The 25,985-nt window shown below is 29.6% G+C and overlaps 9 protein-coding genes and 3 pseudogenes across 12 annotated transcripts, besides 4 other annotated features; 6 read left to right on the forward strand and 6 right to left on the reverse strand.

Moving 5' to 3' along the window:
* Positions 1-987: part of a mobile genetic element that runs on past the window's edge.
* TVAGG3_0087960 (uncharacterized protein) lies at positions 466-987 on the forward strand (the record flags this gene model as incomplete). The annotated part of the gene is made up of 1 exon (XM_051222348.1): positions 466-987. The coding sequence occupies one exon, from the start codon at positions 466-468 to the stop codon at positions 985-987; it is 522 nt and encodes a 173-aa protein (XP_051107334.1).
* A 150-nt stretch (positions 988-1,137) lies between these two features.
* Positions 1,138-1,425, reverse strand: TVAGG3_0087970 (uncharacterized protein; the record flags this gene model as incomplete). The annotated part of the gene is made up of 1 exon (XM_051222349.1): positions 1,138-1,425. The coding sequence occupies one exon, from the start codon at positions 1,423-1,425 to the stop codon at positions 1,138-1,140; it is 288 nt and encodes a 95-aa protein (XP_051107335.1).
* Positions 1,426-1,445: 20 nt separating this feature from the next.
* TVAGG3_0087980 lies at positions 1,446-1,742 on the reverse strand (annotated as a pseudogene). Its single transcript has one exon. A coding segment is annotated over exon 1 (297 nt).
* Positions 1,743-3,103: 1,361 nt separating this feature from the next.
* On the reverse strand, positions 3,104-4,672 carry TVAGG3_0087990 (annotated as a pseudogene). The gene has a single exon. A coding segment is annotated over exon 1 (1,569 nt).
* Positions 4,673-7,301: 2,629 nt separating this feature from the next.
* Positions 7,302-7,687: a mobile genetic element.
* Positions 7,688-8,261: 574 nt separating this feature from the next.
* Positions 8,262-8,803: a mobile genetic element.
* A 905-nt stretch (positions 8,804-9,708) lies between these two features.
* On the forward strand, positions 9,709-11,335 carry TVAGG3_0088020 (DNA/RNA polymerase superfamily; the record flags this gene model as incomplete). The annotated part of the gene is made up of 1 exon (XM_051222350.1): positions 9,709-11,335. A coding segment is annotated over one exon (1,627 nt), but the record flags the coding sequence as incomplete, so codon positions are not given.
* Positions 11,336-11,915: 580 nt separating this feature from the next.
* On the forward strand, positions 11,916-12,792 carry TVAGG3_0088030 (DNA/RNA polymerases family; the record flags this gene model as incomplete). The annotated part of the gene is made up of 1 exon (XM_051222351.1): positions 11,916-12,792. A coding segment is annotated over one exon (877 nt), but the record flags the coding sequence as incomplete, so codon positions are not given.
* Positions 12,793-14,011: 1,219 nt separating this feature from the next.
* Positions 14,012-25,965: a mobile genetic element.
* Positions 14,769-15,065, forward strand: TVAGG3_0088050 (uncharacterized protein; the record flags this gene model as incomplete). The annotated part of the gene is made up of 1 exon (XM_051222352.1): positions 14,769-15,065. The coding sequence occupies one exon, from the start codon at positions 14,769-14,771 to the stop codon at positions 15,063-15,065; it is 297 nt and encodes a 98-aa protein (XP_051107338.1).
* Positions 16,867-17,695, forward strand: TVAGG3_0088060 (annotated as a pseudogene). The gene has a single exon. A coding segment is annotated over exon 1 (829 nt).
* Positions 18,683-19,000, forward strand: TVAGG3_0088070 (uncharacterized protein; the record flags this gene model as incomplete). The annotated part of the gene is made up of 1 exon (XM_051222353.1): positions 18,683-19,000. The coding sequence occupies one exon, from the start codon at positions 18,683-18,685 to the stop codon at positions 18,998-19,000; it is 318 nt and encodes a 105-aa protein (XP_051107339.1).
* Positions 19,419-19,787, reverse strand: TVAGG3_0088080 (phage tail repeat-like family; the record flags this gene model as incomplete). Its single annotated transcript, XM_051222354.1, has 1 exon — positions 19,419-19,787. One exon carries the CDS (start codon positions 19,785-19,787, stop codon positions 19,419-19,421), a length of 369 nt encoding a protein of 122 aa, XP_051107340.1.
* Positions 20,097-21,665, reverse strand: TVAGG3_0088090 (uncharacterized protein; the record flags this gene model as incomplete). Its single annotated transcript, XM_051222355.1, has 1 exon — positions 20,097-21,665. A coding segment is annotated over one exon (1,569 nt), but the record flags the coding sequence as incomplete, so codon positions are not given.
* TVAGG3_0088100 (uncharacterized protein) lies at positions 23,849-24,490 on the reverse strand (the record flags this gene model as incomplete). The annotated part of the gene is made up of 1 exon (XM_051222356.1): positions 23,849-24,490. A coding segment is annotated over one exon (642 nt), but the record flags the coding sequence as incomplete, so codon positions are not given.
* Positions 25,966-25,985: the final 20 nt, after the last annotated feature.

Raw genomic sequence — 25,985 nt, forward strand, 5'->3', positions numbered from 1 at the left:
ACGAAGTTGCTGAAAAATACATGTAAAGCGTTTATTTTTGGTCTTTTGTGAAAGTCAGAAAAAATAAAGTTAGTTTTAAAATTATTTTTATTTTGTATGAAATGACAGTAATGTCAACATCAGAGAACACAACAACTGCTATCGTTCATGAAGCCATAAATGAAGAATACGAGTACATACAATATAACAAACAACTTCGCCTCATTCGTTCGGTCAAAGATGACATGTACCAAATGCAAAGTATAATGAATGCTCTTCGTTCTACAAAGCAAGCATATCATTGGTTTGAAAACCAACAGACAAAAGAACTTTTAGAAGAATTTCCTCATATGATTGCTTCCCTCGGAAAACCGAGAGAAGAGATTCCGTATGAAAATCGCAAGAGGGTAGAAAACATGTTAGAAAAGGTGTTAGATCTAACATTCTAACATAAACATTATTTTTGGGTCATTTACGTTCATTACGATGAAGTCTTGCCAAAACGTCTACCCTGTCAAAATTGAAGTTGGAGACAGAAGATACGTGGTTTTAAGAGTTAATGGTAAATTCAAGGGTCAATTTGATTACTTCAAGAATTTAATGGATTCATGCACAAAGGAATTTTATGATAACCTTTTAACATATTTTATCAATTACGACCTTTCATCATTTAATGTACGAATCATACCGATGACTGAAGCCAAACAAGATTTAATTGAATTATCAACAAATCCTTTAGATGTATGGATAAATACACATTATGATGAATTGTGTGCAGGTATGACATATAAAAATGCTCTATTCTGCAAACCATCAGACATGAAAGACAAAAACTTTCAAATGAGCATTAAGGATAAATGTGATAAGAAACAGAGAAGAATAGATGGTAAACAAACATGGTGTTATGTTTTGAAAGAAGAAATGAAAGGATTATATAAACAGGTTGAACCAAACGATAATGAGGATTCATTTACTGACGATGAAATACCTGTAAATGATGCTTTATAAAGTATGATTGGAATTTATTTTTGCATTAATCCTGCTGTGTTGTCAAAATGTCATGTTGTCTCATTTTTTCAGAGAAGTTAAATAACCTGGTGACATGGTGACATAGTGACACCTTCAGTTATTCGAGATGTTGTCAAAGAGGAATAAAAATTAAATTTGGATAGAGTTTAAAAATTCATCTTTATTAAATTCATCTCTTCCAATCAATTTATTTATTCTATTAAATTCTTTTATTTTTGCTTCACTCAGTTTAAGGATTGAACGGTAAGTTTCTAATTTTTCGATTATTTCTTCATCGTTTTCAATTACTTTAGTTTTATGGGCATCAACCCCACCACATTGTGGCTTCTTTTTGTAATAGCATATTTTTGATTTAATTCTGTTTAGTTTCTTTTTATATTCATTGTCTGGACTCTTGGCTGCTTCGTTGTCACTCATTTCTTACGAAATAAAAAAAATTAAATATTATTTAAATATAATGGAGTAATAAAATAAATCGGAATTTCTATTAATTTATTGTCAACTTCAACTAATGCATTGCCGTTAATATATCTAACAAATTCAGCTATTGTGTCAAATCTTCGTCTTCTTTTTGTCATTGATTTATCAGTTTTTCCATAATCGAGATGAATCAAAACTTTATCCCCTTGTTTAAAATTCATGAGCCCCGAATTAATTTGTTCACGTTTAACATCATTCAACCTTTCCATTTGCTTTCTATATATTCCCATTCTTTTGAAATATCATTTTTCATTTCCACTGGTTTCATGTTTATTGTTCTATGCCATGTATTATTGTAATAATATACTAACTGCTGTATGATGGAGTCATGATTTCCATCCCAGTATATCTGACCATTAACCCTAACGCATCTCTAAGAGTTCTCATTACCGCATCAACTATTTTATTATGAAACGTATATGGAGAGGATGAAAAGAAAAATTAATTTGTGGGAAATAATGAGTCATAGCTGCCTGAAATCCTTTATCACCATCACCCCTGATATTATCTACTCTTTCATGATCTAGTAAGTATTGAATAGCTCTTCTTGTTTCCTGTTCTGTTTTCCCTTTCACCGGAATGCAATATAAATATCTAGTGTTAATGTTAATGGCAAATAAATAAGTAACGTTTCCTTTGAATATTCCAGATGATCGATTTCGTATGAATATGGATATGGTGCAAATGAAGGGCGACTAAATTTTTCCTTTAACGGTTGAATTTTCGGGTCAATTGGTTTATTTAATATCTTGAAATCCTTTTTAAAATCTTTTTGCTTCTTTAATGTTTGAAATGGATATAATAAAGTGAATGATGAAGGATTAACTGAAGGAGGAGGCGGTACTGTCGTTGGAGGTTTTGGTATTGCAAGTGGTTTAATTTTATCTGCTTTGATTTTGGATGATGAAGTTTTGGAATTCATTCCTCCTTTCATTAATTCTGGATGTATTCTATTCATTTGTTTTAAATATGCTGTATATAAAGGTTTGATATACTTTCCCGCTTCGAGTTTATGTTGAAGGATGAATTCCAAAAGTTGATCTTCATTTAAAAGTCGGGCTGAATATGGTTTAACTAATGAATCATAAATTAAACATGTGCTTCATTTATGGTCTGAAGGACCTGGGCGTTTTGCACCTTTTGTTTTTGTTCCTTTGGATTTTGCGGCTCAGGATTATATAATTTATATAATTCATCAATATCTTCTTCTGTTAATACTTTATTTTTGAAATCTTTCAACTGTTTAAGTTGTGATTTAGTTTTTTCCCTTTGTATATTCATTATTTTTAATTTTGTCTTTAATTTCAGAAATTATTTTATTATGATATTTCAAAATTTCATTTTTATAATATGGATAATAATATTCCATATCATCACCCGTTATATTTTTATTATGTTTTTGGAGATATGATTTTAATTCATAATAACTAAGAAAATTTTGATTAAGTACTAAATCATCAATTAAAATTTTTAAATCTGTGTTATCCATTTATATAAAAATAAAATAAATGTTTTAAGGGTGCCCCCCTCTTTGAATCATAGTATCAAAACCATCATTAACGGTTCCTTTTGTCTCTTCTGTGGCATTTCATTAAAAATAAAATTTTAAATTGTATTAAATAAATGGCATACAACATCCATTTTCACAACATACAGCCTTAGTGTGTGCTCCTGTTAATGCAGTCTTACCGATTGTTAAGCGAGTCATTGACCCGTTTTTAAGTTGTAAATTAATATTCTGACCATCAAATATCACTTTATCATTTATTATATCCAAATAATTTTTAGGTGTTAATTGCTTATTTTGTCGTAAACTAACACCTTTCATTTTTTGTGCAATCTTTTTAAAATCACCCCCATCAATTGAATCGTTGAATGATGTATAACACTTAGGACATAAAGCAACCATGTTATCACCTTGTTTCTCAATTGCTAAACCCAATAATTTTTTCTCATGTGCTTTTTCTTCAGCTTTATTCTTTAATTTAGGTTTAAATTTCTCATCAAAACAGATGAAATCAAATGGTGCGAATTTGAAAATGTTTTTATCATAAAATTGTTTATCGGTAACAATTGCTTGAAATGCTTGAGTGTTAGGAAGATTTGGGTCGCCAGCGATTGCCCAATAAGATGAATCAGTATCACCTTCAATGAAATGAAAACGATTAACATCCATGCATTTATACATAAAATCATAAATGAAAACCAAATACCAGTATTTTAGCATTATCTAAAGTGAAGAATGCCTCTTGTAAACATGTATCACATCTATAAAATCTATCTTTAAGCATCACTTGATATGTATCTTCACCTATTTCTCTTATGTTTTTTAAACTTATTTGACATACATGCAACGCGTGCCTTCTGTGCATTCATTATTTTAGTCTTTGCGTAATTTTGTGTATTCATTGCATCGTAACCATATGATCCATTAAGTGAAATCTTGCAAAATAAACTTTTTCCTTTATTTCCTTCTAATTCAGCCTTTTGTCTTTCGTTCATAAATTTGTTCGCAAATTCATTAAAACAAGTGTTTTTAGTAAATGTTAAAATTGATTGAATGTCATCAATGATAAAATGAAATCTGTCGATTAGATACCAAAGATAATAAGAAGAAAATGGTTGATATTGGTTGTGTGTTGATGCTAATTGAGTTAATTTTCTCTGTTTCTGGTCAACTGGTAGATTGTTTGATTTCATGTAATTATACATAAAACTGCCAATTGTTTTTTCATCTGTGATAATATCTAAGTTTCTTATTATCGGTAAAAAGTTTATGTAATCATTAATGTATTTTTCATCAATGTGACCCTTTACTTCAGCCACGAATAAAGTATTTTTCTTCTTAATTATTCCCAGTGCTTTTGCTTTCTTTGTTGCTGTATCACAAATGATAACACCATTCAATCTTCCCTGGCATATACATTTTATGGTCAGTATATTGAATGAAATCATGAGGATTAGATGAAAATGATGAAGGATATAATGAATTAAAGTCAACTCCAACGAAATGAGTCATAATGTTGGTGGTGTCCTCATTTGATACGGTTTTAGTTTCTGGATTATATGAAAGTTTATTAATGTGCGTGATTCCTTTAAGATTAACACGATGTTGAACATTTGATAAACCACCAGTAATTCCATTACGGAGAATGTGATAAGCTTCAACTGAATCTAAAGTCATTGGTAAATTATTTTTTAATGCATAATTTCTTAAATTGATTCTTAAACGTTGAACATCTTCATCTTTATTTGATTTTACGACATTGCAATAACAACACATTAACTGACAATTTTCTTTGGTATGTGGTTTTTCATTATCGATTCTATCCAATGTTGGTTTATTTGCATATGTAAACGCTTTACCACACATTTTGCATTTAGATGAAAGGATTAAATCGTGATAGTATTGAAAATCATCCATTGAAACATTATTTTTAGTATCCCTTTCTGCTTTTTCATCTTGTTTCTTATATGATTCAATTTTATATTTCCAATACTTTTTCGTTAATTCAAAACTTGATTCTATCTCTTCCTCAGGATATTTTTCATTAGGATTAAAGTCTTTATATGCTAAAGCGTAACGAATCATTGAAGCATTCGATGATAAAGAAAGATTATGAAGCACGTCAATTTTATAAACAAATGTTTCTTCAATAATTTTATCAATTGGGTCAATCATAATTTCAACATCTTTATTGCAATAATGAATAAAATATTCTAATCTATTCTTAAAGTTTTTAGCATCATTGAGATATATTTGATAATCACTATCTGATATAGTTTCTTGAGTGAATGGTTCCACTTTATATAATTCTTCTTCGTAATTTTCCCATGTGATGAATTGATAATGGAAAAAGGATTTAACACGTGATTTATTGTTTCCGAAATCTTGAGTGAATTGGTCTAATGTCCCACCCGCTATATAATTTCTGATGTCAATAAATCTCAATTCATATGGAGCGTTTGTTTTCTTTACAATGATTTGCTTAAATTGTGAAGATGAACCCAGCATTGATTTTATTTTCCATTTTGCAGTGTTTAAATCACGAAGAATTAAATTTAAATCAAACTTTCCCGAATTAAAACCTATGATATTCACTTTATTGAATTCCTCATCTAGAAGTTCTTTAAATGTTTTCCTTCTGTTTTTCATTTAATGTATGAGACAAAGTCCCCGCCGTTTGGTCTGAAAGACCTTCAGGACTCAAAGAGTCCGTTTGTGGCTTCAATAATTCATTGTATTGACTCATATTTGATTTAGCAACTAATGAACAGGTTGAAAATAAAAACTCAATCCAATCAGAAATAAAAGAATCACTCGAAGTTAAGCAAAATTCCTCGTATATGTTTTATCATTTAATTTAACCATTGATGATACCATGAATGGTTTTAAGTAAGCGTTCAAAGTTGCACACTCAGAAAGTTGTAATTCTTCTTTAGTCTCTAATGTTTCAAAGTCAAAAGTAATATAATATCTTGTCGGTTTATAATATTTCTGCAAATTGTGAGCTAATAACCACTGATATATCTTCTGTTTCGTAATATGTGGTCATATGGTTGCTGTGTCTTTTGCAATTGAACGTCTTGAATTAATCTCCCATTATTTTCTTTACATTTCTCACAATGCTTTAAAAATCTTCTTTGGTTTTTCCTTTCTGGATCATCACGGATAGAATAAACTTCTTCTTTACAATATGGACAAACTCTATAGCCGGTGAGTGCTTCAACGTCTGTTATTCTGTCAGCGTGAAGTTTTCCACATGGACTCTGTGTTAATAAAATATTTACTGTTTCAAATTCTGGATCTATCATTATTGATTCCACTAATGGAAAGTCTACCTTATTTATGTCCACGTCTTCTGGTTGAGGATCACAATAATAGAAATCAATATTAACATTTAACATTCTCGCTAATCTCTCACTTTCTGATGAAATGTCAAACCCTTCATATGCATCTATTGCTTCATTTAAATAGCTTCTTACGAGTTTTAGGATTAACACCATCAGGAATGTTATAGAAGCGTTTAAATAACCTTCTACCTTCTGCTCTAATTTGATTATCTTCATTTTAGCTGTTCCGTTTTTGTTCATTTATGTAAGAATAAAAAATTAAAAAATAAAGTTTATTTTTTAAAGCCCATAAAATGAATTAAGAACACATAAATTTTTATCATCTGCGACGTGACGAATACATTTTAATTTACTCAAGAATGTGTACCCTGATACATTAAATCTAATTCCTGTCTTATTTAATTTCACAACTTTGAAAAGGAATGTATGAATAGCTATAAAATGATGAGAAGATGTTTTATGGGTTGCTTCCATTTTTTCTGAAATAAATGAATAAATATAATGCTTATACGTTTTCATATCTTTTATATTCTTAATAACGAATGGTATAGACCTTTCAACTTCATCTTCCTTCGGTGCTGTTCTTTCATATGAAACATTATTGGTATCTTCAATAATGAAACCACAATCACACAAAATTTTATAGGTTCCAATGGTTTCTTTTGATATTTTATCTAATAAATCAAAAACTTTATCAACACCTGTGCATTTATTTAAATAATAATTTGTGTAAATATCATGATCTTCTTTCTTAATCGTATTAGTTGCATATGTCACGTTTTTAAGAGCTTTTTTGAATTTTTCGGAATCTAAAGGTGGTGAAAGTAAGATACAAGGGTATTCTTCATTATCAATAAATTGTAACTTATGTTTACGAATAAATTTAGTACCTTCTTCTGAAAGTGTTTCGTCTATTTCACCATCTAATAAATTTTGTGTTGATTCTGAGACATAATTTTTATATCTTTCTTCATGAGATTTCTGAACTGCTGATTCTGAAGCTGGGATATTCATTAAACCCTCTACTTCATTTTCATTATATTTTTCAACTTCTCTTAATTCCTTAATTTTTTCATCTATTTCATCTCTTTTTTTCCAGTCTTTCAATTTCATCGTATTCATCATCTTTAATCCGTTCTTCATAATATTCAGGGAAAACATCAGGTTCTTTGGGTTTTTCTTCTTTAGATGTGGGATATAAGAAATTTATAACATCATCTTTATTCATTTTTCCATCATAATCTAAATCATTTAATAACTCGGCAAATTTTTGACAATTTCTTAAATAATATTTACTAACTTCATAACACATCTCATCTAATATATCCTTTATTTCCTCGTTTGTGAATCCCAATTTTTAACGTCGTTAGTCTTGACGCTCATTTCATACGAATTAAAAATAAATTATTCAAAAATGTAAGACATAAATTTTTAAAGTTTATTTTTTTATTTTTTATTTCATTATGGTAGTGAATCTTTTATTCATGAAAATAATTATTTCTAATTTCTTTTACTCGTTTATGAGGTCTTTGATTATGACTCCATTGATTCCATTCAGGATTTAAACAATGTTTAATTAATCGCGGAATATCTGACATCATCTATATATAGCTTCTTTTATAAAAGATAAAAAATAAATTATAGTAGTATATATGGATGGGGTGTGTGACTTTTTTTGTAAACGTAAGAATTCATACAATATCGAGCGATTTTACTTCATTTTTTTTAACATTAATTTTAAAATATATTTATTTTTTTATTCTTACATAAATGACCCAACAAGTAAAACCAGATAAAATAGATTATCGAATTTTAGAGGATTGTGTTCCTGTTTATATTCAAAGATTTAAAGGGAAGCAATATTATAGAATTGTTAATCCTGAATTCTTTAAATCTAGTATATACGAGAGAGTAAAAGAAATCAGATATAATTATTTTCATGAATGAAAGATTCACTACCATAATGAAATAAAAAATAAACTTTAAAAATTTATGTCTTACATTTTTGAATAATTTATTTTTAATTCGTATGAAATGAGCGTCAAAACTAACAACGTTAAAAAATTAGGATTCACAAACGAGGAAATAAAGGATATATTAGATGAGATGTGTTATGAAGTTAGTAAATATTATTTAAGAAATTGTCAAAAATTTGCCGAGTTATTAAATGATTTAGATTATGATGGAAAAATGAATAAAGATGATGTTATAAATTTCTTATATCCCACATCTAAAGAAGAAAAACCCAAAGAACCTGATGTTTTCCCTGAATATTATGAAGAACGGATTAAAGATGATGAATACGATGAAATTGAAAGACTGGAAAAAATAAGAGATGAAATAGATGAAAAAATTAAGGAATTAAGAGAAGTTGAAAAATATAATGAAAATGAAGTAGAGGGTTTAATGAATATCCCAGCTTCAGAATCAGCAGTTCAGAAATCTCATGAAGAAAGATATAAAAATTATGTCTCAGAATCAACACAAAATTTATTAGATGGTGAAATAGACGAAACACTTTCAGAAGAAGGTACTAAATTTATTCGTAAACATAAGTTACAATTTATTGATAATGAAGAATACCCTTGTATCTTACTTTCACCACCTTTAGATTCCGAAAAATTCAAAAAAGCTCTTAAAAACGTGACATATGCAACTAATACGATTAAGAAAGAAGATCATGATATTTACACAAATTATTATTTAAATAAATGCACAGGTGTTGATAAAGTTTTTGATTTATTAGATAAAATATCAAAAGAAACCATTGGAACCTATAAAATTTTGTGTGATTGTGGTTTCATTATTGAAGATACCAATAATGTTTCATATGAAAGAACAGCACCGAAGGAAGATGAAGTTGAAAGGTCTATACCATTCGTTATTAAGAATATAAAAGATATGAAAACGTATAAGCATTATATTTATTCATTTATTTCAGAAAAAATGGAAGCAACCCATAAAACATCTTCTCATCATTTTATAACTATTCATACATTCCTTTTCAAAGTTGTGAAATTAAATAAGACAGGAATTAGATTTAATGTATCAGGGTACACATTCTTGAGTAAATTAAAATGTATTCGTCACGTCGCAGATGATAAAAATTTATGTGTTCTTAATTCATTTTATGGGCTTTAAAAAATAAACTTTATTTTTTAATTTTTTATTCTTACATAAATGAACAAAAACGGAACAGCTAAAATGAATGATAATCAAATTAGAGCAGAAGGTAGAAGGTTATTTAAACGCTTCTATAACATTCCTGATGGTGTTAATCCTAAAACTCGTAGAAGCTATTTAAATGAAGCAATAGATGCATATGAAGGGTTTGACATTTCATCAGAAAGTGAGAGATTAGCGAGAATGTTAAATGTTAATATTGATTTCTATTATTGTGATCCTCAACCAGAAGACGTGGACATAAATAAGGTAGACTTTCCATTAGTGGAATCAATAATGATAGATCCAGAATTTGAAACAGTAAATATTTTATTAACACAGAGTCCATGTGGAAAACTTCACGCTGACAGAATAACAGACGTTGAAGCACTCACCGGCTATAGAGTTTGTCCATATTGTAAAGAAGAAGTTTATTCTATCCGTGATGATCCAGAAAGGAAAAACCAAAGAAGATTTTTAAAGCATTGTGAGAAATGTAAAGAAAATAATGGGAGATTAATTCAAGACGTTCAATTGCAAAAGACACAGCAACCATATGCACCACATATTACGAAACAGAAGATATATCAGTGGTTATTAGCTCACAATTTGCAGAAATATTATAAACCGACAAGATATTATATTACTTTTGACTTTGAAACATTAGAGACTAAAGAAGAATTACAACTTTCTGAGTGTGCAACTTTGAACGCTTACTTAAAACCATTCATGGTATCATCAATGGTTAAATTAAATGATAAAACATATACGAGGAATTTTTGCTTAACTTCGAGTGATTCTTTTATTTCTGATTGGATTGAGTTTTTATTTTCAACCTGTTCATTAGTTGCTAAATCAAATATGAGTCAATACAATGAATTATTGAAGCCACAAACGGACTCTTTGAGTCCTGAAGGTCTTTCAGACCAAACGGCGGGGACTTTGTCTCATACATTAAATGAAAAACAGAAGGAAACATTTAAAGAACTTCTAGATGAGGAATTCAATAAAGTGAATATCATAGGTTTTAATTCGGGAAAGTTTGATTTAAATTTAATTCTTCGTGATTTAAACACTGCAAAATGGAAAATAAAATCAATGCTGGGTTCATCTTCACAATTTAAGCAAATCATTGTAAAGAAAACAAACGCTCCATATGAATTGAGATTTATTGACATCAGAAATTATATAGCGGGTGGGACATTAGACCAATTCACTCAAGATTTCGGAAACAATAAATCACGTGTTAAATCCTTTTTCCATTATCAATTCATCACATGGGAAAATTACGAAGAAGAATTATATAAAGTGGAACCATTCACTCAAGAAACTATATCAGATAGTGATTATCAAATATATCTCAATGATGCTAAAAACTTTAAGAATAGATTAGAATATTTTATTCATTATTGCAATAAAGATGTTGAAATTATGATTGACCCAATTGATAAAATTATTGAAGAAACATTTGTTTATAAAATTGACGTGCTTCATAATCTTTCTTTATCATCGAATGCTTCAATGATTCGTTACGCTTTAGCATATAAAGACTTTAATCCTAATGAAAAATATCCTGAGGAAGAGATAGAATCAAGTTTTGAATTAACGAAAAAGTATTGGAAATATAAAATTGAATCATATAAGAAACAAGATGAAAAAGCAGAAAGGGATACTAAAAATAATGTTTCAATGGATGATTTTCAATACTATCACGATTTAATCCTTTCATCTAAATGCAAAATGTGTGGTAAAGCGTTTACATATGCAAATAAACCAACATTGGATAGAATCGATAATGAAAAACCACATACCAAAGAAAATTGTCAGTTAATGTGTTGTTATTGCAATGTCGTAAAATCAAATAAAGATGAAGATGTTCAACGTTTAAGAATCAATTTAAGAAATTATGCATTAAAAAATAATTTACCAATGACTTTAGATTCAGTTGAAGCTTATCACATTCTCCGTAATGGAATTACTGGTGGTTTATCAAATGTTCAACATCGTGTTAATCTTAAAGGAATCACGCACATTAATAAACTTTCATATAATCCAGAAACTAAAACCGTATCAAATGAGGACACCACCAACATTATGACTCATTTCGTTGGAGTTGACTTTAATTCATTATATCCTTCATCATTTTCATCTAATCCTCATGATTTCATTCAATATACTGACCATAAAATGTATATGCCAGGAAGATTGAATGGTGTTATCATTTGTGATACAGCAACAAAGAAAGCAAAAGCACTGGGAATAATTAAGAAAAAAATACTTTATTCGTGGCTGAAGTAAAGGGTCACATTGATGAAAAATACATTAATGATTACATAAACTTTTTACCGATAATAAGAAACTTAGATATTATCACAGATGAAAAAACAATTGGCAGTTTTATGTATAATTACATGAAATCAAACAATCTACCAGTTGACCAGAAACAGAGAAAATTAACTCAATTAGCATCAACACACAACCAATATCAACCATTTTCTTCTTATTATCTTTGGTATCTAATCGACAGATTTCATTTTATCATTGATGACATTCAATCAATTTTAACATTTACTAAAAACACTTGTTTTAATGAATTTGCGAACAAATTTATGAACGAAAGACAAAAGGCTGAATTAGAAGGAAATAAAGGAAAAAGTTTATTTTGCAAGATTTCACTTAATGGATCATATGGTTACGATGCAATGAATACACAAAATTACGCAAAGACTAAAATAATGAATGCACAGAAGGCACGCGTTGCATGTATGTCAAATAAGTTTAAAAACATAAGAGAAATAGGTGAAGATACATATCAAGTGATGCTTAAAGATAGATTTTATAGATGTGATACATGTTTACAAGAGGCATTCTTCACTTTAGATAATGCTAAATACTGGTATTTGGTTTTCATTTATGATTTTATGTATAAATGCATGGATGTTAATCGTTTTCATTTCATTGAAGGTGATACTGATTCATCTTATTGGGCAATCGCTGGCGACCCAAATCTTCCTAACACTCAAGCATTTCAAGCAATTGTTACCGATAAACAATTTTATGATAAAAACATTTTCAAATTCGCACCATTTGATTTCATCTGTTTTGATGAGAAATTTAAACCTAAATTAAAGAATAAAGCTGAAGAAAAAGCACATGAGAAAAAATTATTGGGTTTAGCAATTGAGAAACAAGGTGATAACATGGTTGCTTTATGTCCTAAGTGTTATACATCATTCAACGGTTCAATTGATGGAAGTGATTTTAAAAAGATTGCACAAAAAATGAAGGGTGTTAGTTTAAGACAAAATAAACAATTAACACCCAAAAATTATTTGGATATAATAAATGATAAAGTGATATTTGATGGTCAGAATATTAATTTACAACTTAAAAACGGGTCAATGACTCGCTTAACAATCGGTAAGACTGCATTAACAGGAGCACACACTAAGGCTGTATGTTGTGAAAATGGATGTTGTATGCCATTTATTTAATACAATTTAAAATTTTATTTTTAATGAAATGCCACAGAAGAGACAAAAGGAACCGTTAATGATGGTTTTGATACTATGATTCAAAGATGTTAAACAAATGAGAAACGTTTTAACATTACCAGAAGCTCAAGCATATGCCAAACGTCATGGTCCAAATTGGGAAGCACACGAAGCAGACATTACGGGTCCAAAACATTGATTTTATTTTTATATAAATGAATAGCGTAGATTTAAAAAATTTAATTGATGATTTAGTACTTAATCAAAATTTTCTTGATTATTACGATTTAAAATCATATCTCCAAAAACATAATAAAAATATAACGGGTGATGATATGGAATATTATTATCCATATTATAAAAATGAAATTTTGAAATATCATAATAAAATAATTTCTGAAATTAAAGACAAAATTAAAAATAATGAATATACAAAGGGAAAAACTAAATCACAACTTAAACAGTTGAAAGATTTCAAAAATAAAGTATTAACAGAAGAAGATATTGATGAATTATATAAATTATATAATCCTGAGCCGCAAAATCCAAAGGAACAAAAACAAAAGGTGCAAAACGCCCAGGTCCTTCAGACCATAAATGAAGCACATGCTTTAATTTATGATTCATTAGTTAAACCATATTCAGCCCGACTTTTAAATGAAGATCAACTTTTGGAATTCATCCTTCAACATAAACTCGAAGCGGGAAAGTATATCAAACCTTTATATACAGCATATTTAAAACAAATGAATAGAATACATCCAGAATTAATGAAAGGAGGAATGAATTCCAAAACTTCATCATCCAAAATCAAAGCAGATAAAATTAAACCACTTGCAATACCAAAACCTCCAACGACAGTACCGCCTCCTCCTTCAGTTAATCCTTCATCATTCACTTTATTATATCCATTTCAAACATTAAAGAAGCAAAAAGATTTTAAAAAGGATTTCAAGATATTAAATAAACCAATTGACCCGAAAATTCAACCGTTAAAGGAAAAATTTAGTCGCCCTTCATTTGCACCATATCCATATTCATACGAAATCGATCATCTGGAATATTCAAAAGGAAACGTTACTTATTTATTTGCCATTAACATTAACACTAGATATTTATATTGCATTCCGGTGAAAGGGAAAACAGAACAGGAAACAAGAAGAGCTATTCAATACTTACTAGATCATGAAAGAGTAGATAATATCAGGGGTGATGGTGATAAAGGATTTCAGGCAGCTATGACTCATTATTTCCCACAAATTAATTTTTTCTTTTCATCCTCTCCATATACGTTTCATAATAAAATAGTTGATGCGGTAATGAGAACTCTTAGAGATGCGTTAGGGGTTAATGGTCAGATATACTGGGATGGAAATCATGACTCCATCATACAGCAGTTAGTATATTATTACAATAATACATGGCATAGAACAATAAACATGAAACCAGTGGAAATGAAAAATGATATTTCAAAAGAATGGGAATATATTAGAAAGCAAATGGAAAGGTTGAATGATGTTAAACGTGAACAAATTAATTCGGGGCTCATGAATTTTAAAAAGGGGATAAAGTTTTGATTCATCTCGATTATGGAAAAACTGATAAATCAATGACAAAAAGAAGACGAAGATTTGACACAATAGCTGAATTTGTTAGATATATTAACGGCAATGCATTAGTTGAAGTTGACAATAAATTAATAGAAATTCCGATTTATTTTATTACTCCATTATATTTAAATAATATTTAATTTTTTTTATTTCGTAAGAAATGAGTGACAACGAAGCAGCCAAGAGTCCAGACAATGAATATAAAAAGAAACTAAACAGAATTAAATCAAAAATATGCTATTATAAAAAGAAGCCACAATGTGGTGGGGTTGATGCCCATAAAACTAAAGTAATTGAAAACGATAAAGAGAAGAAGGAAATAATCGAAAAATTAGAAACTTACCGTTCAATCCTTAAACTGAGTGAAGCAAAAATAAAAGAATTTAATAGAATAAATAAATTGATTGGAAGAGATGAATTTAATAAAGATGAATTTTTAAACTCAATCCAAATTTAATTTTTATTCCTCTTTGACAACATCTCTCTTTCCATCATTACTGCATAACCGCATTTTCTCAATTTTAGTGGTTTGTTATTTTTAACATGTTCTTGCATCATTTTTATCATTTCCTCCCTTGTTATGATTCGTGGTAAATTTTGAGCTTGTGGGGTATTCATTTATGATAAAAATAAAAATTTGTCATTAACGACCAAAAATATATTTTATCGTTAATGGTTTCAGTTTATTCAATAATGACTTATTTTTGAAGAACTGAAGGTGTCACCAGGTCACCATGTGTCACCAGGTCATTTAACTTCTCTGAAAAAATGTGACAACATGACATTTTGACAACATTTACGAAAATTTGATGCAGTCCAAAAATAAAGTTAGTTTTATTTTTTCAACTTTTTATTTTGTATGTAAGAACAGAAATGTCAGTCGAAGCAAAAACATTCACGAACAAATCTAATGGCGAAACATTCACAAAAGGCACTTATAACGGTATTGAAGTCTTACGTAGAGACAAGGATGGTTACATTAATGCAACAAATATGTGTCAGCAGTTTAGGAAAGACTTTAGAAAGTTGTTGGAAAATAAGTCCTGGGAAGAGTATTATAAGGCATTTTGTGAAGAATATAGCAACCGCCGGAATTCAGACGGTTGCTTTTTATACAAAATTCATGCAGGAATTCCTGATGAAATCAAACAGGTTAGAGGAACGTATGTAGACCCAAGACTTATAAACTATATAGCAATGTGGGCTTCTCCAAAATATTGCATAGCAGTTGGAAAAATTATGGACTCCATAGACAAGAAAGTTCATGAGAAATTAGATGAAAAAGAACTCGAAGATACAGTTAAAAATGCTAAACCTTTGTTCGAACAAGAAGTCAGAAAAATGCATGAAAAACAATTAGAACATGAACGTGAGATATGTTATGTTTATAGAGATTCTCCATACGAACTAGACCAATGGGAACAAGAAGATTTAAAGAGAGAATTTAGAGAATATGAACTCGCTAAGATAGCATTAGAAGCTGCAGAAAAGAAGTTAAAAGTTTGGGGTCGTTTTGTAAAAAAATATTGTGAGTAAATGAACCATTTATTTTTGTCATTAACGACCAAAAATATATTTTATCGTTAATGGTTTCAGGTTATTCAATAATGACTTATTTTTGAAGAACTGAAGGTGTCACCAGGTCACCATGTGTCACCAGGTCATTTAACTTCTCTGAAAAAGTGTGACAACATGACATTTTGACAACAACACAGGAGGAAGGCAGTTATGACTTATTTTTGAAGAACTGAAGGTGTCACCAGGTCACCAGGTCATTTAACTCATGACATTTTGACAACAACACGGGTTATTCAATAATGACTTATTTTTGAAGAACTGAAGGTGTCACCAGGTCACCAGGTCATTTAACTCATGACATTTTGACAACAACACGGGTTATTCAATAATGACTTATTTTTGAAGAACTGAAGGTGTCACCAGGTCACCATGTGTCACCAGGTCATTTAACTTCTCTGAAAAAATGTGACAACATGACATTTTGACAACATTTACGAAAATTTGATGCAGTCCAAAAATAAAGTTAGTTTTAAAATTATTTTTATTTTTTTATTCCTATATAAATGACAGCAACAAACAACAACAGCAACTTTATCATTTCTGATGAAAAAGTTATTGATTCATTAGCTGAGGAATTAGTTGTGGCAGAAACTAAAACCCTCAACGAAAGAATTGGTGAAAACAGGATTGATTTACATAACTACCTCAAATATGATGGATGAAGAGGAAGGAAAACTGGTATGGCTTTATTAGTAAATAAAATTTCAAATTTAACGATTATAGATGTTGATATCAATAAATCGTACAATGATGAACTTAAAGAAACAGTTAGAAAAGACATTTTATCAAAACTTTCGGATAAAGATGTTATCGTTAAAACCGCATCAGGAGGTCTTCACATTTATTGCAACACTAATTTCTTCTATTCAACCTCGAACAGAATGATTAAATGTTATTCTTGCAATGATTATGATATTGACATAATGACTTCTATGGATGATTCAAAGCGTTCATTAGTGGTTATGGCTGAATCAAGAGTTCGCAAGAATGCAACAGAACCAATCAATACATACTCATTCATTCGTGGAAGTTATGATTCAACTTAACTAGAACAGTGAATGATATATTAAATGATTTGAATATTAAGGTAAGAGTTGAACAAAAGAACGAAGAAATAAAGAGTATAATGAATGAAAACAAAGATGTAAACATTGACGATAAACTTGCCCAGAGCATAGTTGATGGCATCTGTGATTTTGAAGTACATAATGACGGTGGAAACATGAATTTAGAAAAAGAAGTTACATTATTCACACTGTTTCAAGCAATTAATTCGTTACCGGATCATTTAATTAATGAAGCATACGATAACGTTTATAACTTCTGCAATTTAACTGAAAATGCAAAAAGTAATTTTGAAAAAGCACGTAGTAGATATGCACATTTAATGACTTCTCCATTTGTTTTAGTGAAGATTCTAAAACTTTATCAAAAGGAATATTATGATGAATACGTTTTGCCTTTATTACGTAAGCCAAAAATAACATTTGATATCAAACTTGATGACTCGTTTTTGATAACAGATATTAGACGCAAGGCTGAAAATCATCAGTATAAAAACAGTTCTGAAGTAATTGAGGATTTATCACGTGTAATTCGTTTTGTAGATTGTGGAAATAAATATTTCATTCAAAAGGACTATAATATTCATGATAAAATGAATCAAATATCATTCGTTCTTCAATCAAACATGAAAGAGTCACTCAAAATGATTAAATTATTTAAAGAAGAAGGTAAAACAACAACAGCATGGGATGTACTACTAAATCAATTGTCTTCATTAACTGTTAAGGGTGTTTGCTTTAAATCTGATTCCCCAGATGTTTTCTCAACGTTTCAGGGTTATAAATACAACGTTCTCGAAAAGCCTGATTACTCAAAAATTGAGATATTTATGAATTTCATTAAAGAAGCCATTTGTGATAATAATGATGAAGTGTATAAATACCTTCTCGGCTGGATTGCATCAATGATTCAACATCCTGGAATCAAGAATGAAACAGCAATTATTTTGAAAGGACTTCAGGGAACAGGTAAAAACAGATTTACAGACATTATTTCTGAACTTTTCGCCGGTTATTCATGTAAAAACATTACTGAAATAAGTGAGCTAACGGGTAATTTCAATTCAGTTGTTGAAAATAAAATGTTTCTTGTACTTAATGAACTCAAGAATGTAGGTGAAGACAGACTCGCAAACTTCAACGCTTTGAAATCAATTATTACGGATAATGAGATTAGAATTAATGAAAAGAATCAACCCAGAAGAACTGCTCAGAACGTTGCAAACTTCATTTTCGTAACTAACAACATCTACCCTGTCAAAATTGAAGTTGGAGACAGAAGATATGTAGTTTTAAGAGTTAATGGTAAATTCAAGGGTCAATTTGATTACTTCAAGAATTTAATGGATTCATGCACAAAGGAATTTTATGATAATTTACTGACGTATTTTATGCAATATGACCTTTCATCATTTAATGTACGAATCATTCGATGACTGAAGCCAAACAAGATTTAATTGAATTATCAACAAATCCTTTAGATGTATGGATAAATACACATTATGATGAATTGTGTGCAGGTATGACGTGTGAAAATGCTCTATTCTGCAAACCATCAGACATGAAAGACAAAAACTTTCAAATGAGTATTAAGGATAAATGTGATAGGAAACAGATAAGAATAGATGGTAAACAAACATGGTGTTATGTTTTGAAAGAAGAAATGAAAGGATTATATAAACAGGTTGAACCAAACGATAATGAGGAATCATTTACTGACGATGAAATACCTGTAAATGAAGCTTTATAAAGTATGATTGGAATTTATTTTTGCATTCTCCTGTGTTGTTGTCAAAATGTCATGTTGTCACATTTTTTCAGAGAAGTTAAATGACCTGGTGACACATGGTGACCTGGTGACACCTTCAGTTCTTCAAAAATAAGTCATTATTGAATAACCCGTGTTGTTGTCAAAATGTCATGAGTTAAATGACCTGGTGACCTGGTGACACCTTCAGTTCTTCAAAAATAAGTCATAACTGCCTTCCTCCTGTGTTGTTGTCAAAATGTCATGTTGTCACACTTTTTCAGAGAAGTTAAATGACCTGGTGACACATGGTGACCTGGTGACACCTTCAGTTCTTCAAAAATAAGTCATTATTGAATAACCTGAAACCATTAACGTAAACATTAACGTAAACATTAACGTAAACATTTATTTCTGCAGTTCATTGAACTCTATACCATGCGAATACAGTCATAAATGGTGGCATGTATTCTTTACTTTGTCCCGTTGTTTGTGTATATCCTGAAACGAAATGTGTATGGTTTCCTTCTCCCTGAGTGTCATCCCAGTAACAATTTATAGCAAACTTAACATCATCTTTAACATCATATCCTTGACCTTTTGTCATTCCTGACCAATCCCAATATCGATGCTTATGCCAACCCGCTTGAGATGTACTTAAATCTATGTAGTGACTGTGTGCAGGTAAATTTTCACCTGAAATCGTTTTACTTCCCCCTGTTTCCTTTGAAGAGTTTGCACAATACAAAAACCTGTCAACTATTTGTTCCCATGCACCAACACCAAACATTACTTGAGGACCTCTTGCATCCATAGATGTATAAATAGAACCTACTGGGTTCATTAAATCAAACATATGAGATATTATAGGATTGTCTCTTTTGAACTTAAGATATAGTGTAACTATTTCAGGTTTCTTCTGGTTTGTGTCAGAATATTTTTTATAATATAATCTTATGTTTTCAGGGTAGGTAAAATCTTGACTATAATATTTATTTCTGTCATCTGTATAATAATATACTATTCTCGTTTTTTCTATTGCATTATATCTTTTATATCTATAATAATCTAAATATAATGTTAGTTTTTGTTCATCTACATGTGGTGTTCTGTCGTCATCTCCATAGTCATAATAATATGGTGCTAGAGCTGGGTCAGCCAAAGTCATATCTACCATTTCATAAACTCTTAAATATTTCTTTTGTTCGTCTCCATATAAGTTTAAGTAGCAGTTGTTGTCTAATGGAACTTTAACTTGTGTACCATTATTCTTTATATAGCCTACATACATTTCATTGTTATTTTTCGGAATGAGTTTATACCGTATACCATTTTTTAAGGAGTGTACAAACTCCCATCTAAAATATTTGTTTTCTTCATAGATAGAAACATCCCCAACAATAGTTTCAATATTTTTTGTTGTTCCTATCAAACTTTGGTATATTTCGTTAACATAAGTTTTATCTGCCTTCTTATTTAACTCATCGTTAACATAAGTTTTATCTGCTTTAAGATCTAAACATCCTGAAACCCACCCTGTATCAGCTTTAAATTTAAAAGTCTTCAATGTCCATTTATGATACCATTCAACCCTTTCTTTAATTTTTTCATATATTTCATTATCTTTTTCATCCACATAAGTTTTATCTGCCTTCTTATTTAATTCACTATCAACATATTCCTTATCTGCCTTCTTATTTAACTCACTATCAACATAAACCAAATTTGCCTTCTTCATTAATTCACTATCCACATAAGTTTTATCTGCCTTCTTATTTAACTCATCGTTAACATAAGTTTTATCTGCTTTAAGATCTAAACATCCTGAAACCCACCCTGTATCAGCTTTAAATTTAAAAGTCTTCAATGTCCATTTATGATACCATTCAACCCTTTCTTTAATTTTTTCATATATTTCATTATCTTTTTCATCCACATAAGTTTTATCTGCCTTCTTATTTAATTCACTATCAACATATTCCTTATCTGCCTTCTTATTTAACTCACTATCAACATAAACCAAATTTGCCTTCTTCATTAATTCACTATCCACATAAGTTTTATCTGCCTTCTTATTTAATTCACTATCAACATATTCCTTATCTGCCTTCTTATTTAACTCACTATCAACATAAACCAAATTTGCCTTCTTCATTAATTCACTATCCACATAAGTTTTATCTGCCTTCTTATTTAATTCACTATCAACATATTCCTTATCTGCCTTCTTATTTAACTCACTATCAACATAAACCAAATTTGCCTTCTTCATTAATTCACTATCCACATATTCCTTATCTGCCTTCTTCATTATGTCGTTTAGGAAACCTTCTATGAATTCCTCATTTAAATTAAATCTTCCAATCTTCAAAACTTTAGGAAATGCATTTAATGCGTAATATCTCTGTTCTTCTGGTGGAATTGATGTTATATCATCCGTTATTCCTTTAATTTTTGAATTCATAAATAAAATTTCTTTTATATTTGATATCACTGCACCACCTTTGCAAACGAATTCGAAATGTTCATTTTTCAATACTATCTCCAAATCTCCATATTTCAACCTTTGCGTTTGTTCTGCCGTCTTTGAATTATATGCATATATGGCGTATGTAATGGTCTGAAGGACCTGGGTGTTTTGTGCCTTAAGTTGTTGTGGTTTAATCATTTATTATGATTTAAAAATAAATATTTAATCCGTTATCTCATCAGCTATTTTCTCTATTTGAAATTGCCATAATATTTCATTCATGAATTCTAAATCACAATCAAATAGGTCAGTTATTCTAAATTTAATATTTGATAAATCTTTTGAATGAAGAATAAATGAATTCCCGGATAATTGAAACGGATATGATAAAGAAAATGTGTTTAAGTTGATGGATAAAATGTTTTGTATTGATGGGTAAGAGTTAGGGTCTAATGTTTGATGTGAAAATCTCATTGGGGTATTAACTTTATCACATTTGATTAAAATGAAATTGGAACCAGTGTCAGAATACAAAACATCCCCAACATCTTTTTCAAAATTTAATATCCCCAACAATGAACGAAGATGAGGAGTACAAAATTTAATTTTCAGCGGAAATTTAATAAGGTTATTTATTTCATCAAGTTCAAAAAGTTTATCAGGTTTTGATTTAAAATTTTCTTCATACCATACGATAAATGATTCATTTAAATAACTTAAAATCATGTTAATATCCCATTTCGTTATCACATTATTTATATACATATCATACGTTTTTTCATGGTCATCTTTAATAAATGATATATAATCTGAAGGGTCTAAAAGAATGGGATTAAATTTACCACTCACAGAAACGAGAGTAACATTATAAATTCCGCTAACTGTTAAATTTAATTCACAGCTATTATTCGAAATAATATTGATAATTGACATTTTTATTACGAATAAAAATATGGTAAAGCGTTATTTTCCAGTGATAAATAAAACTAGAATAAGATTACCTCAAGAATTCATAAATTCAACGAATAAGAAATTCATTCATGTTATAAATTTTAGTGTTTTCAGAAAATATGAGTCAATGTCATATTCATCAACAGGTTATATTTCACTTCATTCAAATTTAGTTCAATCAAACCCATATAATAACCATTTCATAAGATTTTCAGATGGTATTAAAAATGTAATTGATAGATTAAAATATGAACAGATTGACAATATCGAATTTTTGGAATTTTGGTTTAAATATCCCGATGGAAAAAAGATTGAAGTTAAAGATAAAGCTGATACTATAACAAAAACAATTACAATGACCGATCCAGATAGTGGGGAACAAAAAGAAATAAAACAAACGATAGAAACTGGTGAAAGGTCAATTATTATTGATTATGATTCAAAGGATTATTATTCGATAATGTTAATGCTTGAATATTAAATGGCCTTAACAAAGAATTTTTCAAGTGATATTTTATATTCATCAACTATTTTATTATAAATATCATTATATGTTAAATGAAGTTCAGTTGTTGTTCCGTTCTTTGATATCTTAATTGTGCTAATATCCTTTATAGGATTTATTTTTGCAACTGTTCCGCAGCATGAAACCTCATCATCTATGAAAAATTGAATCTTAACGTCTGAATCTTGAACATCACAAAGAATGGCGATAATGTGAATTAATGATTCATAAGGTAAAATAATTAAACCGGATTGGTCAATTAAATTTATTATTGAATCATAATTATTAATTATTATATCACGGTAAATTTTCATTAATTCAGAATTAATGTCTATTTTATATGGGTTCTCGATGTTTGATGAAAGAGGCGGGGGGTATGTTGGATAAGTGGGAATTTCAACGGGTTCTTTACCGGGTTCAGATAAAATGATTGGGTCTCCAATCTCATGGTTTTCTTCATTCTCCTCCTTTTTCGGTAAGTCACGAGTTAATAAATTTGGTTGAGTTGCTGACCTTGTTAATTCAGGGCTAACATTAACTTTAACATTTTGAATAATTCGTGATTTATCATCATTTACGTTATAACCAACCGTAATCTCTGCTTTTGCGTTAGTGTTCTTTTGACTAGTGAAACGTCTTCTCATTTATAATCGAATAAAAAAATATATTTAAACTTTTATTTTGCTGGAACTTTTGAATCTATTATTCCCTGTATTTGTTCATGAAGTTGATTTTTAGCATTTTCATCGAAATTAATAGACTTAATATATTCATTAATTGCATTCTTATAATCATTTGATTTCTCAAATTTTCTTTTATCTGATTCCTTAACTAAATCATAAGTTAAACCTCGTTGCTGATATAATGGTTTCTTAATTAAATCTTTGAATGCTTGAGATAAAGCACCTGATGCAATTCTTGCTACTATAATTGGTTGGAATTGCTGTTTAAGTTCATCTTTAACATTTGCGAAAACTGGATCGAATAAAGCGACTTTAAAGAATTTCTTAGCTGAAATTTCAGGTCTAATATTTGCATATTGACCATCAAACTGGTTAGAATATCGTGGTAATCCATCCGGTCCCTCTTCAACAGCATTTAATTCTTCATTGAAATAAGAATATGGATTATGACGGTATGAATTAATTGGACCATGTTCACCTTCTCCAATGTATTGTTTAACAGCTTTTCCATTTTCATCAAATTGCATAGGATAACGTTCATTATATGCTTTACGTTTAGGATAATCAGTTATAGTTAATTTATAACCATTTATGACTTTAATATTACCTTGACCATCAGTAACGAAAACTTCATTTATACCATCAGGTTTTCCATTTGGACCCGTAATGTCTGCTTCGTGTGCTTCCCAATTTGGACCTTGACGTTTGGCATATGCTTGAGCTTCTGGTAATGTTAAAACGTTTCTCATTTGTTTAACATCTTTTTGAAGACCAGCAACAATATGAACTAATTCTTTCATTCCATCAGGAACTTTCATAGTTCTATTATATGCACCCTTTTTGTTTGTTCCTTGTTTTAATGGAACCTGTAGAAGATTTGCCATTTCTGTCATGTTTAATTATAAATAAAAAATAAAAATTAATTATAAAAAGTTAATCAAATTTAACACTTCCTTTATTTAAATCAACTATTATTTTTCCATGTTCACCTAATTGCTGATATTGTGTGTAAAGTTCATTAATGCTCATTGGTAAATTCACTTGATAAAGCATAACGTTCAACTGTTGACGACTAAACCCACTGAAAATGAAAAGTGTTGATAGATTTGATTTAATGTTTGTGCTTAATGCTTTGAAATATTGAACAGCCATGAAGAATGAACACTGAATGTGTCGACATTGAGTTAATAACTGATTAAAATATGATTTCTCATTTGTTATTAGTTTTGATTTCACTGCATCATCTAGAAAAATGAGTGAATGCAAAAATTCTCTATCAAAATTTGAAATAGAAAGTGTTTCAAATAATTCATCCCGTTGTTTATCAATAATTTTATCCTCTAATCCTTGCTTCTTGATTGTATTATATAATTCTTTATACATTAAAAAGTTTTTTAAATAATCTTCTGCTTCTTCTTGTGATAAATAAATAATTGGAATTTTGATTAAATGCTTTAAAGATTCAAATGTATCATCTGAAGGTGAACCTGAACGGTTGATATAAATTAACACATGTGAATGGGGGAAGTGTTAGCAATAATGATAATTTGTTTTAATATCGTTAATGTTTTACCTTTATTCTGTTTACCAATTGCTGCAGTGATTGAATTTAAGTAACATTCAGAATATGGAATTTTCATTAATTTTTCCTTAGATAGAGCATTTCTATTATCACTCAATGCTTCATTAATCATATCATCTACGTATGTATTATATACTCCGCTAATTCTTCATAAGGGGTGGATGAATTTAAATCCATTTAATCAAAAATAAATTTATAATTTTAAACATTTCTATTCATCAATATTTCATCATATGAACTTCTATACTGTGGTGGTGTACCTGTTGGATGATATTTCAAACCTTCATCCGGTGTCCATGTCCAATACGTAGTCCTAGTAAACCAAACCTGAGGAGGATTTGTCACCTTTGAACAGTAAGTGTCATTTTCACCCTGAATGATTGGATAAGCTTTCACTTGTACTGTAACTTGTGAGTTGAAAGTTTCTAATCCATCAAAGAATATACCCGCTCCATCACGTTGAACTGGAATAGTGCATAAGAATGAAGTTTGGTCTTTCCATGTTCTAGCTAATGGCGTGCCATCATCATCATTCAGTGGTCTAGTTAATGAGTCCTCGTATTCTTCTGTGCATTCATTCACTCCATCTAAATCAGAAGCTTGAAGCATACGTGTAAAGAATATGTCACCCACTGTGGTCATCGCTTGATCGGGGAAGTTTCTGGAATCTATAGTGACCTGAAGACCTCGAAGCATTGGATTTTCTAAAACCGTTCTTTGCATTGCATTCTTCGGAAATGTTAACACAACATCTGTAACATTATGAAGAGCGTATGAGAAATCTGAGCTGATACCTT

This window comes from Trichomonas vaginalis, chromosome IV (assembly GCF_026262505.1).
Source record: "Trichomonas vaginalis G3 chromosome IV, whole genome shotgun sequence".
In the NCBI taxonomy this organism is placed as follows: Eukaryota; Parabasalia; order Trichomonadida; family Trichomonadidae; genus Trichomonas; species Trichomonas vaginalis.